Here is a 12,291-nt window from a genome sequence, read left to right on the forward strand (position 1 = left end):
TCATCTCTCGTGATTGGTCCGTTTTCGTCACATGCTGTGATGATGTACTCAGCGTGCCCCTTGGTTCTACATAGCATCTGCGCCGCCGCCTTCTCGATCGATTTTGCAGCATAATTAAACGTATCATCTGGTCATCTAGGTCCATTTGTTCTAGCAGTCACTGTTTCACGGTCGCCATTGTTTTTGCTTTGTTCCTTGTTACAGAAAGGAAAGTAAAAACGGCTACCGGAAATGGCCCAAAAAATGCAGAGGAAACTCCACCCTGTGGTGTCCTAGCCAATACCAGTCGTAGCGACTGCAGTACATTTTCAAAACTGCGCGCGTGGATTGCGCTCGAGTATAAAGGCAAACTACGTGTGGGACAGCCGCAGTGACGTCAGCACGGTCGCCGTCCGCGCGAGTATAAAGAAGCCTTAAGTGTGGTTTGAGGTTTAGTCTCACTTAAACACATGTGATGTTGTGGCTAACTACACACAAGTCAGGCTAGGAAATTTTTACACTGTTTATTGGCTGGCTAAGAGGTTTCATGACCCAGTGCCAACTCTATGACTGGTAAATGATTAACTAGCAATCTGATCAACATAACGTTCTTTATTTGAAGCACAATTCCACAAGACAGGTAACTGACTCAAAAGCGTTGGTGCTTTAAGTGCTCCATCTCACAGCACTGGTTCGGACTTTCGGACGAATCAGGCATGAACGTAAAATCCTTCACGAAGAAGTTGTCAATCGTTTTTTTCTATTTCCCCTCTAAATCTGATAGGCCTAGGACAGACACCTAGGCCTGTCACAATGACACATTTTTTAGGACGGTATATATTCCCAGTAACTATCACAATAAACGATAGCATCATTGATGTTGCTTTTTTATGCCACTGCTGTAATGATATATATATAGAGAGCATTATGTTAATTCAAGTACATCCTTTTAAAGGGGAAATTTTAATTCTCAAGAATAACAAACACTGATGTTGATTTGTAGAACAATAAATAATAATAATAATACTTAATAAATCAGACTCAGGCTCTGTTCACAAAAATTTGACTTAAATATTAAACATTTGGCATAGCGGTATAAAGAGTAATTAATGCCTTAACAGGCAATATGCTGCCAATCAAGTTTCGAGTGGGTTAAGAAAAAGTGCAAAATAACATTAATAACGGTACAAGTAGATCAAAGCAACCTGTTTTGCATCAAGATTCGTACTGCCCATTAAAAGTCTCCAGCATTTCTCTAATGCAGCTTTCTCAACATGTTGAATGGCTGCATCTCCATCCATCCATCCATCCATCCATCCATTTTCTGAGCCACTTCTCCTCACTCGGGTCGCGGGCGTGCTGGAGCCTATCCCAGCTATCATCGGGCAGGAGGCAGGGTACACCTTAAACTGGTTGCCAGCCAATCGCAGGGTATGTGCTTTTGCTACAATGCGAGTAAAGCTATACTGTATCTGTGACCAAGGTAACGTTTGTATCCAGTCGGGGTGACCTGTTTTCCGGTCCCACCTCCACAGAGAGTGCTTGATTTGACAAGATAAAGCCCAATGATCATAAAAAATGGGGTACGTGATATCATAATACATGTCACGTAGTGAGTGACGTGCATGTCAACATTTTATGACTGAAGTGTGACATAGTGCCATCGTGAGAGACCAAACGTGTCGAGTCTGATCAAGGCAATAGCAGAGGTCCAGGGGAAGTGTAAAGTGCAGTGATTATCATGCGAAAGTGTGTAAAAAAATAGTTTTTAAGTAAACAAAAGCAATATGACCAAACCTCTCCTTTGCTGGTATCCTTATACAGTATAACCTACAATAATATGAGAATGGTTACTTTGAAGACAATTTAGTGTTATTAATGCAGTTTAGATCAACTTTATCAAACTTATTTGGTATTAAACAGTACCAAATAAACAACAATAATTGGTTAATAAACAGTTAAAATTGATTATGCAATACATTTTAATACAAAATCAAATATCATCTGATTGTTCAAGATTGAAGATTCTTTATTGTCATTGTAAAAGACATAATACAACGAAATTCAGGTGCACTCAAGAACATTCAATATTGTCAATAACTTCATTCAAAATAAACATTCCATGGTGTACTGATACTATTTAAACCTACAGTAGGCATAATAGCAATATATAACAACAATAGCAGCCACTTAACAGTGTCAACATGTATACAAATTATAAATTGTTTTTTCACATTCCAACAATGGTATTACAATGCACAGTGTGTCTTGTTGTTGTGGTTTGTTTTCAAGTGACCCACATTCTTTAGCCCATGCAAGCCGACACGGTATGGCTAGCCCATAACATAGTCTTCGGTGCAAGCAGGGGGGTGCTTATCCCTAGAAGGTCTCTGTTCATCAGTCTCTGGATGACCATGGATCTCTAGTTGGGAACTTCTCTCACTTCTCTGTCTATGTCCCACAATGGTAGTCCATACAGGTGTGATGCATTCCACACATTCCAGGTTCTCCCATCATCCAGCAGGTACGTGTGGGGACTGTTCTGTCTCACCACAGTCTAGGGTTTTGTGAACATTTGTTCCCTTTTTTAACTTTTCATGGCTTCCTGACTCAACCTTGATCTCCACGGTGAAAGCACTGATGTTTCGCACTTCTCTTCAAATCTGTGTACTGCTTCACTTTGTCCTGTTTGTCTTTCACCCTTTCTCTTACATAACCTTCATGTATTGTGGCAGGAATGACATCCAGGATCTGGGGTTTTGTTCTGGACCGACTCCAGTGGTTGCATGAGGAGTTGCTCTATAATCCATAAGGAAAGATCGCATGAAGGCTTTCCAGGGTATACATTATATTGAAGCAGTGTACGGACAGTACACAGATGTCCTGAGGTGCACAATTTCTCTTTGTGTGAGAAATTCTTTGAACTCAGTTGAGGTAAATTGAGAACCATTGTCGCTCACAATTTTTCGCACATTCCTTTCTCATGAAAAAAATTGCAATCAGAAACTGGATAATTGTTGCAGTATCAACGTGTGCGACAAAAGCAACTTGTTGCCATTGACTGTAGTAATCCACTAGCGTAATCGCAAACCTGCATTCTATCTGTGCATTTTCGAAGGGCCCAACAATGTCAATAGAAACCTTTTCCCAGGCAGCAATAGGTAAAGGAACAGCGTACAGTGGGGCATTGTGGGTCACAGCTGACTTATCATTGTGGCTACATGTGGCACATTCCTTGATGAGGGTTTCAATCTGTCTGTCCATTTTAGGCCACCAGTATAGTTCTCTCAAACATTGTTTTGTATGAACAATTCCCTGATGGGTGTCGTGAGCAATGTCAATGTCAGTTGTTTCTGCAGACTGGCACATCAAGGCGGTAAGTACCTCTGACAATACAGTCATCCACTATTGACAGCTCATTACGTACAATGTAGTATGGCTGTAAGTCAAGGTCAACAGTAATCTTTCTCCTTGGGCATGGTTTGCGGATTTGTGCCCCTAATTTAGCAAGCACAGGGCAGGCGTGGCATGTAGCTTTGAAATATTCCTGTCATTATTGCTGCAACAGTCCATACCAGTTCCAGAGAGAGGTAGCCTGGATAAGCAGTCAGAGCATCATTCTCTGATCCAGGCCTGTACTGGACGTCATAATCAAACTCCATGAGACAAGCAGACCACCTGACTATGCGAAGCCCAGCCCGGTTATTACCTCTTGTAGTCAGGAGCGTAGTCAGCGCCTGGTGATGTGTGCCCAGCAGGAACTTCCTTCCCCAGAGCCACACACACCACTTTTCAGGACCCCATACACATGCCAGGGCCTCCTTTTCCACAATTGAGTATTTATTTTCAGAGTCACTTAGGCTGCGAGGCGCAAAACCAACAGCTTCCTCTTCTCCAGCATCATTAGGACAGCACCTAGCTCATAATCAGAAGCATTGGTTGAGACCACTCTGTGTTTATTTGGGTCAAACAGTTTCAGTGCAGGTCCATTAGCAATCATGCCTTTATATCGGCATTGTGTACCAGATAACTAGCAACTCCTTTTTGCTCAGTGACTGCTTTTCTCAATGTGTTTGTGTCTCAAAAGTGTTCTTTGTCAATTGACTGTCTGTTGTCGTACTAGAGCAGCTCCAATTACCAGAGACAAATTCTTTGTGTGTTTTTTGGACATACTTGGCAAATAAAGATGACTCTGATTCTGATAACTTGTTCAAAACTCCCCTGTGCTGCCTTAGTCAAGGAGATCAGTGTTCTTTCGCAGTAAGGCCCTCATCGGTTCCACCACGCTGGCATAGTTGGGCATAAACTTAAACCCCGGAACGAATGTAAAGAAGCTGCATCGGCAGGTGCGGGGGCATTCAGTATTGCTGTGAAATGGGAGTCATTAGGCTCTGAGCCATCAGGTGACAGTCTGAAACCCAGGAAGTCCAGGGCAGTCTCATTTTTCAATTTCAAACCTGCCTCCTGAATGCGGGAAAAAACAGCCTGCAGGTTGGCGTCATGGGCGACCCGTGAAGATTCATAGACAATTGATAACAAACCCCTCCTGGAAGCCACCACCTTATCGTGGTGGAGGGGTTTGTGTGTCCCAATGAGCCTAGGAGCTAAGTTGTTTGGGGCTTCACGCCCCTGGCAGGGTCACCCATGGCAAACGGGACCTGAATGAGGGACCAGACAAAGCACGGCTAAAAGACTCCAATGATGAAAAATATAAGTGGATCGAAGTTTCCCTTGCCCGGACGCCGGTCACCGGGGGCCTCCTCTGTCGCCAGGCATGGAGGTGGGGCTCGAAGGCAAGCGCCTGTTGGTTTTACCCGAAAGGGTAACATGGATCCCCCTTCCCATGGGCTCACCACCTGTGGGAGGGGCCAAAGGGGTCGGGTGCAGAGCGAGCTGGGCGGTGGCCAAAGGCAGGGGCCTTGGGGAGCCGATCCCCGGCTACAGAAGCTGGCTCTAGGGACGTGGAATGTCACCTCTCTGGCAGGGAAGGCGCCCGAGCTGGTGTGTGAGGTCGAGAGGTTCCGACTAGATATAGTCGGACTGGCCTCTACACATGGCTTGGGCTCTGGTACCGGTCCTCTCGAGAGGGGTTGGACTCTCTTCCACTTTGGAGTTGGCCACGGTGAGAGGCGCCGAGCAGGTGTGAGTATACTTATTGCCCCCCGGCTCTGCACCTATACGTTGGGGTTTACCCCGGTGGACGAGAGTGTTGTTTGTGCCTATGCACCAAACAGCAGTTCAGAGTACCCACCCTTTTTGGAGTCCTTGGAGGGGGTGCTGGGGAGCACTCCCACTGGGGACTCCATCGTTCTGCTGGGGGACTTCAATGCTCACATGGACAACGACAGTGAGACCTGGAAGGGCGTGATTGGGAGGAACGGCCGCCCCGATCAGAACCCGAGTGGTGTTCTGTTATTGGACTTCAGTCCTCATCACGGGTTGTTGATAATGAACACCATGTTCAAGCATAAGGGTGTCCACATGTGCACTTGGCACCAGGACACCCTAGGTCGCAGTTCGATGATCGACTTTGTGGTCGTGTCATCGGGCTTGCGGCCGCATGTCTTGGACACTTGGGTGACGAGAGGGGCGGAGCTGTAACCTGATCACCACCTGGTGGTGAGTTGGCTCCGATGGTGGGGGAAGATGCCGGTCCGACGTGGCAGGCCCAAACGTATTGTGAGGGTCTGCTGGGAACGTCTGTCAGAATTCCCTGTCAGAAGGAGTTTCAACTCCCACCTCCGACAGAACTTTCCTCATGGGAGGCGGAGGACATCGAGTCTGAGTGGACCATGTTCCGCGCCTCCATTGCTGAGGCGGCCGACCGGAGCTGTGGCCGTAAGGCGGTGCCTGTCGTGGTGGCAATCCCCGAACCCGTTGATGGACACCAACGGTGAGGGATGCCGTCAAGCTGAAGAAGGAGTCCTGTCAGGCCTTTTTGGCCTGTGGGACTCCTGAGGCAGCTGATGGGTACCGGCTGGCCAAGCGGAATGCAGCCATGGTGGTCGCTGAAGCAAAAACTCGTGTATGGGGGGAGTTTGGTGAGGCCATGGAGAAAGACTTCCGGATGGCTTAGAGGAAATTCTGGTCCACAATCCGGAGTCTCAAGAGGGGGGAGCAGTGCACCATCAACACTGTGTCTATACACTGGGGATAGGGCGCTGCTGACCTCGACTCGGGACATTGTGAGTCGGTGGGGAGAATACTTCGAAGACCTCCTCATTTCCACCGACACACCTTCATGAGGAAGCAGAGTCTGGGTTCTCTGAGGCGGGCTCTTCTATCTCTGGGGTTGAGGTCACAGAGGTGGTTAAAAATCACCTCGGTGGCAAGGCCCCGGGGGTGGATGAGATTCGCCCGGAGTTCCTAAAGGCTCTGGATGTTGTGGGACTGTCCTGGTTGACACACCTCTGCAGCATCACATGGACAACAGTGACAGTGCCTCTGGATTGGCAGTCTGGGGTGGTGGTCCCCCTTTTTAAGAAGGGGTACTGGAGGGTGTGTTCAAACTACAGGGGGATCACACTCCTCAGCCTCCCTGGTAAGGTCTATTCAGGGGTGCTGGAGAGGAGGGTCCGTCAGGACATCAAATCTCAAATTCAGAAGGAGCAGTGTGGTTTTCGTCCTGGCCATAAAACACTGGACCAGCTCTACACCCTCCGCAGGGTCTTCGAGGGTGCATGGAAATTTACCAGTTTAAATTTTTTTTGTGGACTTGGAGAAGGCGCTCAACCGTGTCCCTCGGGGAGTCCTCTGGGGGGTGCTTCGGGAATATGGTGTACCGAACCCCCTGATACGGGCTGTTCGGTCCCTGTACGACCGGAGTCAGAGTTCGGTCCGCATATCCGGCAGTAAATCGGACTCGTTTCCGGTGAGGGTTGAACTCCGCCAAGGCTTCCCTTTGTCAACGATTCTGCTCATAACGTTTATGGACAGAATTTCAAGGCGCAGCCGAGGCATGGAGGGGGTAGCCTAAGTATTGCAGCTCTGCTTTTTGCAGATGATGTGTTTCTGTTGGCTTCATCAAGCCGTGATTTCCAACTCTCACAGGAGCAGTTTGCAGCCAAGTGTGAAGCGGCTGGGATGAGAATCAGCACCTCCATAACTGAGACCATGCTCCTCAGTCGGAAAAGGGTATGTCCTCACCCACAACAGTCCTCCTATCTGAAAAGTATTGCCAGTTTTGTATAAAGTACCTGAAAGTGATACTTGAGTAAAATTCCCTTCCCTCTGTCCTTCAAAACATAATAAAAATAATATTGAATCACAAACAAGGAGCCAAACATGTATTGCCTACGTCATGTTGAAGCGACTGATCTGTTCTTTTGTTGTAATGCTGAATTCAAGCCTCATGGAGCGCCAAAAGGTACATTCAATAGCTTTAAATATCAAGTCATTTTCTAATATTAAATTAAGAATTGTAATCAGGAGTAAACGTATTTACAAAAAGGGACTGGTTAAAATTGTGATTGTTTTTATTTGTATTTAGTTCTGCGTGTTGGCTAGTTAGTCTGGCCATCACGTGACCCTGGAATCTACTAGCCTCAAGCCAGGAGGAGCGACAGAAAGAGTGAGAGAGAGAGAGAGAGAGAGAGAGAGATTATCGATGTGCTGCGTCTCATTATCATTATCCCCTTCACATTAATCCTATCACACAAATGATTTAACACAAAACATGGACTTACCACCCAAGCCAGGTCTCAGCCTGTTGTCATAGCCATCTAGGAGACTGTCCAGGATCTTAGTGAACGTTGTGATGTCTTTGCGTGTTGCATCAGCTTTGGACCTATCATTAACATTTTTTATCATATTAGAAACAGTATTATAGAAGACAACATTCGATGATGGTAAGTGGTAAAAGTAAAACCAGTAGGAGTAGCGTGTGTGTGTGTGTGTGGAGGGGGGGTTCACCCCCATTAAAACACAGAGGTATTAATGCATGCTTATATCTCCAGTCGCATTGATGACTAACGCTCTCCTTTTTTGTCTTCCTAAAACAAGAATAAGCAACTTTCAACTACAATTTAGCAGCCTATCTGCTGTTAAGGACCAGAAAGAGAGAGCACATTAGGTTGGTTTTAGAGGCCCTGCATTAGCTCCCTGTGTTTTTCAGGAACAATGATAAAGACCTACCAATAGACCAAAAAAAATTTACACACCACAAAAAAAGAGCGTTTTTTAAAAAAAGCCTGCCAAATTGAACTGAATAAAAAACAACAATCAGCAAAGGTGTAAAATAAGGCTTTGAAATCATTAATAACAAGACCCGCCCCCGAGCTACAGGACTATGTGGGGGTGTTGTGTCGGAAATTCCTCTTTTGCAGAATAATTAAGAAAGCAATCTTGTCTTTGTGGGTCTTTTATTACAAAGAGATATTTACATAGAGAGAGAGGGGGGTGGGGGCTCTGGGAAGAGGGAGTGAGGAATGAAGGGGGCTAAGCAGAGCAGGCAAAGATTCTATTGCCCCTTAAAAAGCATGTACTTGAATTAATATAATGCTCTAATATCATTACATTAGTGGCATAAAAAAGCAACATCAATGATGCTATCGTTTATTGTGATAGTTACTGGGATAATATACCGTCCTAAAAAAATTGTTATCGTGACAGGCCTCGGTGTCTGTCCTAGGCCTATCTGATTTAGAGAGGAAATAGAAAAAAACGATTGACAACTTCTTCGTGAAGGATTTTACGTTCACGCCTGATTCGTCCGAAAGTCCGAACCAACACTGTGAGACGGAGAACTTAAAGCACCAACGCTTTTGAGTCAGTTACCTGTCTTGTGGAATTGTGCTTCAAATAATGAGCGTTATGTTGATCAGATTGCTAGTTAATCATTTACCAGTCATAGAGTTGGCACTGGGTCATGAAACCTCTTAGCCAGCCAAAAAACAGTATAAAAATTTCCTAGCCTCACTTGTGTGTAGTTAGCCACAACATCACGTGTGTTTAAGTGAGACTAAACCTTAAACCACACTTAAGGCTTCTTTATACTCGCGCGGACGGCGACCGCGCTGACGTCACTGCGGCTGTCCCACGCGTAGTTTGCCTTGCCGAACATAATAAGCAGTTAACTTTCCCTTCAGTGTCTCTGTTGTGTGGATCTACGCGCGGCGCATGGAGCAAGGCTGTGGCGTATTGGATGGAGCCAACGCCGGTCCACTAGCAGCTATTATGTAGCAGGCTACTTCACAGTGGAGCTGTCCAACTCATCTGCGTGAGGTGCGCGTGGGCCACCACAACTGAGTCCAAATAACACACAACACTTCAGGGAAGATGCATTTTTCAGGTTGTAGGTATAGCGTGATGGCTAAGTGATAGAAATGGGCCAAGTTATTGTTACTCAGAAATTCCGGTAATAGCCTTGGACAGCGCCCGTCACATATATTGGGGGAGGGCCAACTCACGCTCTACCCTGATGACATCAGCGCAACCCTGTTTTAGCCCAGCCCAAAATATCTGGCCAGCTGAGATGGTGAAAGAGTTTTAAGATTCTGTATATCTCAATTATCCAGTACCAAATTGTTATCAGTCTTTGCGCGTTTTCAGCACTTACCGTCAAAGATATGTAATGTATTTAGAAACCAAACTCGAAAATTACTTTAGTGTGAGTTTAAGGTTGTTTAATTTATTTATAAAATGGTTTATGGTTTTGGCAGCTCCTATCTAACGGACCTTCTTTTATCATATGAACCCTCGCTGACCCTTAGGTCCTCCGATACTGGCCTTTTAGAAATACCCAGAGTCAGGTCTAAGACCCACGACGAGGCATCGTTACAAGTCTACAGCCCTCGACGGTAGAATAGCCTGCCTTGGTCTCAATCATTGCCTGTGGTACTGATCCTCCGTCAGCCTGGCGCAGGGCAGTCCTTGTGCGGCTCTGTGTCTGCCGTTTTGGTCTGCTTGCAGCTTCTACTGCTGACAGGCCTCCACGATGGTGCTTCTTCACTCCATTCTGTGCTCAGCCATGTCTCACCAGCTATGTTATTTACAGTATTTAATCATCTTATTAAGCTGTAACTACTTTTACACACAGGTGTTGGGTGTCCTAGGGGCTCAAAGACTGCGAACGGGTGGGAGGGATGAGTCATGGGTGTGTGTTCCGTTTTTTGTCTTCCCCCTGTTTCACACACACCTGCTCCTGTGAGCATCTTCACCACCTGTGCCTCGTTCACCCTAATTACCTATTGTATTTAACCTCGTGTCTCATTCCCTCTCGTCGCCAGTTCGTTCTAGCTTGTCGTCGTGTTCCAGCATTCCTTGTTTACAAAGTCACAGACTCACAGTAAGACTTGACCCTGTTCCGATTATCGACCTCGCCTCTTTGCCTCATGTTTTTGGATACTGTTGCCTTTCTTGGATTGCCTGCCTGTGTACCGACCTATGCCCGTATATTAAACCTCTCTTTTTGGAAACTGTCCATTTGTTTTGGAGTCGTGCATTTTTGGGTCCTATCCTATGTTCCGTTCATGACAGGATGTGTTTGTGTCTTAGCTGGGGTTGGCTCCAGCATGCCCGCGACCCTAGTGAGGATAAGCGGTACGGGAAATTAATGAATAAATGATTGATTAAAGTGCATGTGTGTGTGTTTTTTTTTTTTTTCACTACAAACTATACCTTTAAAGCACTTGTGTCTAACTGGTGGCCCGGGGGCCAAATCCGGCCCTACACATTATTTTATGTGGCACGCGAAAGCAAATCAAAATCCCTAATTGCTTTCTGGTGTAATACCATTGAGATATTTGGAAGCATTTTTTTGTTACCAATCCCCCTTTGAAAAGAAATGTAATAGTTGACAAACATGTTTTTATAGGCTTCTGATTTCAAAACTGGTTATTCATCAATGTGTTGTGGATACTGTAATTACAGTATATGAGGTAATGTTTCATTTATATGGGTCCATAATCGTAGCTGCGATGTGGCCCGTGACAAGAATTAGTTTGACATCCCTACTTTAAAGGGTCCACACTTGGTTGTCTCAATTTTATTTTTTCATAGCTATGATTTTATTAATTTTTTGCAATTTTAACTTCTTTTTGTGACAATAACAAAGACAAATGTGGCAATTAAAATTTAACAGTGGGCGTGATATTTTAACTGGGTTTTGCAGCCATTAAGGGCAGACCCGAGACCCCACCTTCCTTTTCCAGGTCCACAAATAAACCTATATTCCCTCACTATAAAATTCAAGTGTCAAGGGTATAAAACTAGTAGCCTACGTTGGAGGGTACCACGTCAATGACTACTGTTGTACCCCCTAAAGGTGCAAATGCCCTGCCTGGTGTCCTGAACTGTGCCAAGAGCTATTTTGAGCTACTTGTATTTTACACATCATCAAGATCATCCGCTGTGACATATCGTCGATGGCTCACCTCCTTTGCGTCAACAACGAAACAAAAAACCGCGCGCACGTTTCCCCGCTGTCAATATAATCTTATATAAAAAAAACAACAACACTAGACGTAACTTACCGTGTGTGCAGTGCGATCATGGAGACCAAGACTGTCATGAAGTAAGAGCGCCATCGTCCTCTCATCGTTAAAGCCTGTGTGTGACAGTGGGGACACGCTTTCAAAAAACATAAACGTGGAAATGATTATCCATGACCGCAATCGTTAAGTCAGTTCAGGAGCCAAAAACGGATTTAAGTTAAAACTACACGTTGTGCTCACAATCCACGTTTCGTGTGTCGTGCGTGGAGCTGTATTGTAGTTGCCTACCTGAAACGCGACAGGTGTCCGCTGCTACTGCTGTTGAGAGAAACTGGAGGGGGAAATGTCTGAACGCAGACGACCGAGCATCGGGAATAAAACGAATCAGAAGAAGAGTGAGAGCCGTCAGTGTGGATTTATTCTAACTGAGAATCATCGTGGCTCATCCACGAGCAACCTGAGTGCAAGCTGAGCAGAGTGCTGAGCTCTTCAATAAATAGTGAGCAGGACAGCACGGCTCCCTGGATTCCGTCATCACGGATGTGCGAATTACCAATGGCTCGATACTTCTTTCTTTTTGATCAATATATTCACGCCTGTAGCAACATAGAACTGAAAAGATATTTATGAAGAGGGCAGCATAAAAGGCAATAATTTGAACAGTCTGGTTTTAGTTTCCCGTTTTAACGTGATCGATTTAATGCTAAATCCACAAAAATGACCATGAGCCTGATGGTTTCGCCTTTTTGCTGTTAAGTCTTTTTCAGTGGGTTTTGGGGGTCAACTTAGAATATGGTAAAACCTTTACCCCAACAAGCACTATTTAGTCACCCGCGCCCTTCTTTTACGCTGTATATCCTAGGCATTTCTAGCCCGTTTT

General features: G+C 45.4%; 1 protein-coding gene across 3 annotated transcripts in view; it reads right to left on the reverse strand.

The window, feature by feature from the left end:
* Window positions 1–11,856, reverse strand: part of gabra2a (gamma-aminobutyric acid type A receptor subunit alpha2a) — a 96,112-nt gene extending 84,256 nt beyond the window's left edge. For all 3 annotated transcript variants that reach the window (XM_061695852.1, XM_061695849.1, XM_061695848.1), the window contains exons 1-3: window positions 11,700–11,856; window positions 11,451–11,524; window positions 7,665–7,765 (exon numbers count right to left, since the gene is read on the reverse strand). In XM_061695852.1, coding sequence (XP_061551836.1) covers window positions 7,665–7,765; window positions 11,451–11,515 — 166 coding nt within the window. In that variant the 5' untranslated portion in view covers window positions 11,516–11,524; window positions 11,700–11,856. The remainder of the gene's footprint in view (window positions 1–7,664; window positions 7,766–11,450; window positions 11,525–11,699) is intronic.
* Between the last annotated feature and the right edge of the window lie 435 nt (window positions 11,857–12,291).

The sequence above is a fragment of the Phycodurus eques genome, chromosome 14 (genome assembly GCF_024500275.1).
Source record: "Phycodurus eques isolate BA_2022a chromosome 14, UOR_Pequ_1.1, whole genome shotgun sequence".
Lineage (NCBI taxonomy): Eukaryota > Metazoa > Chordata > Actinopteri > Syngnathiformes > Syngnathidae > Phycodurus > Phycodurus eques.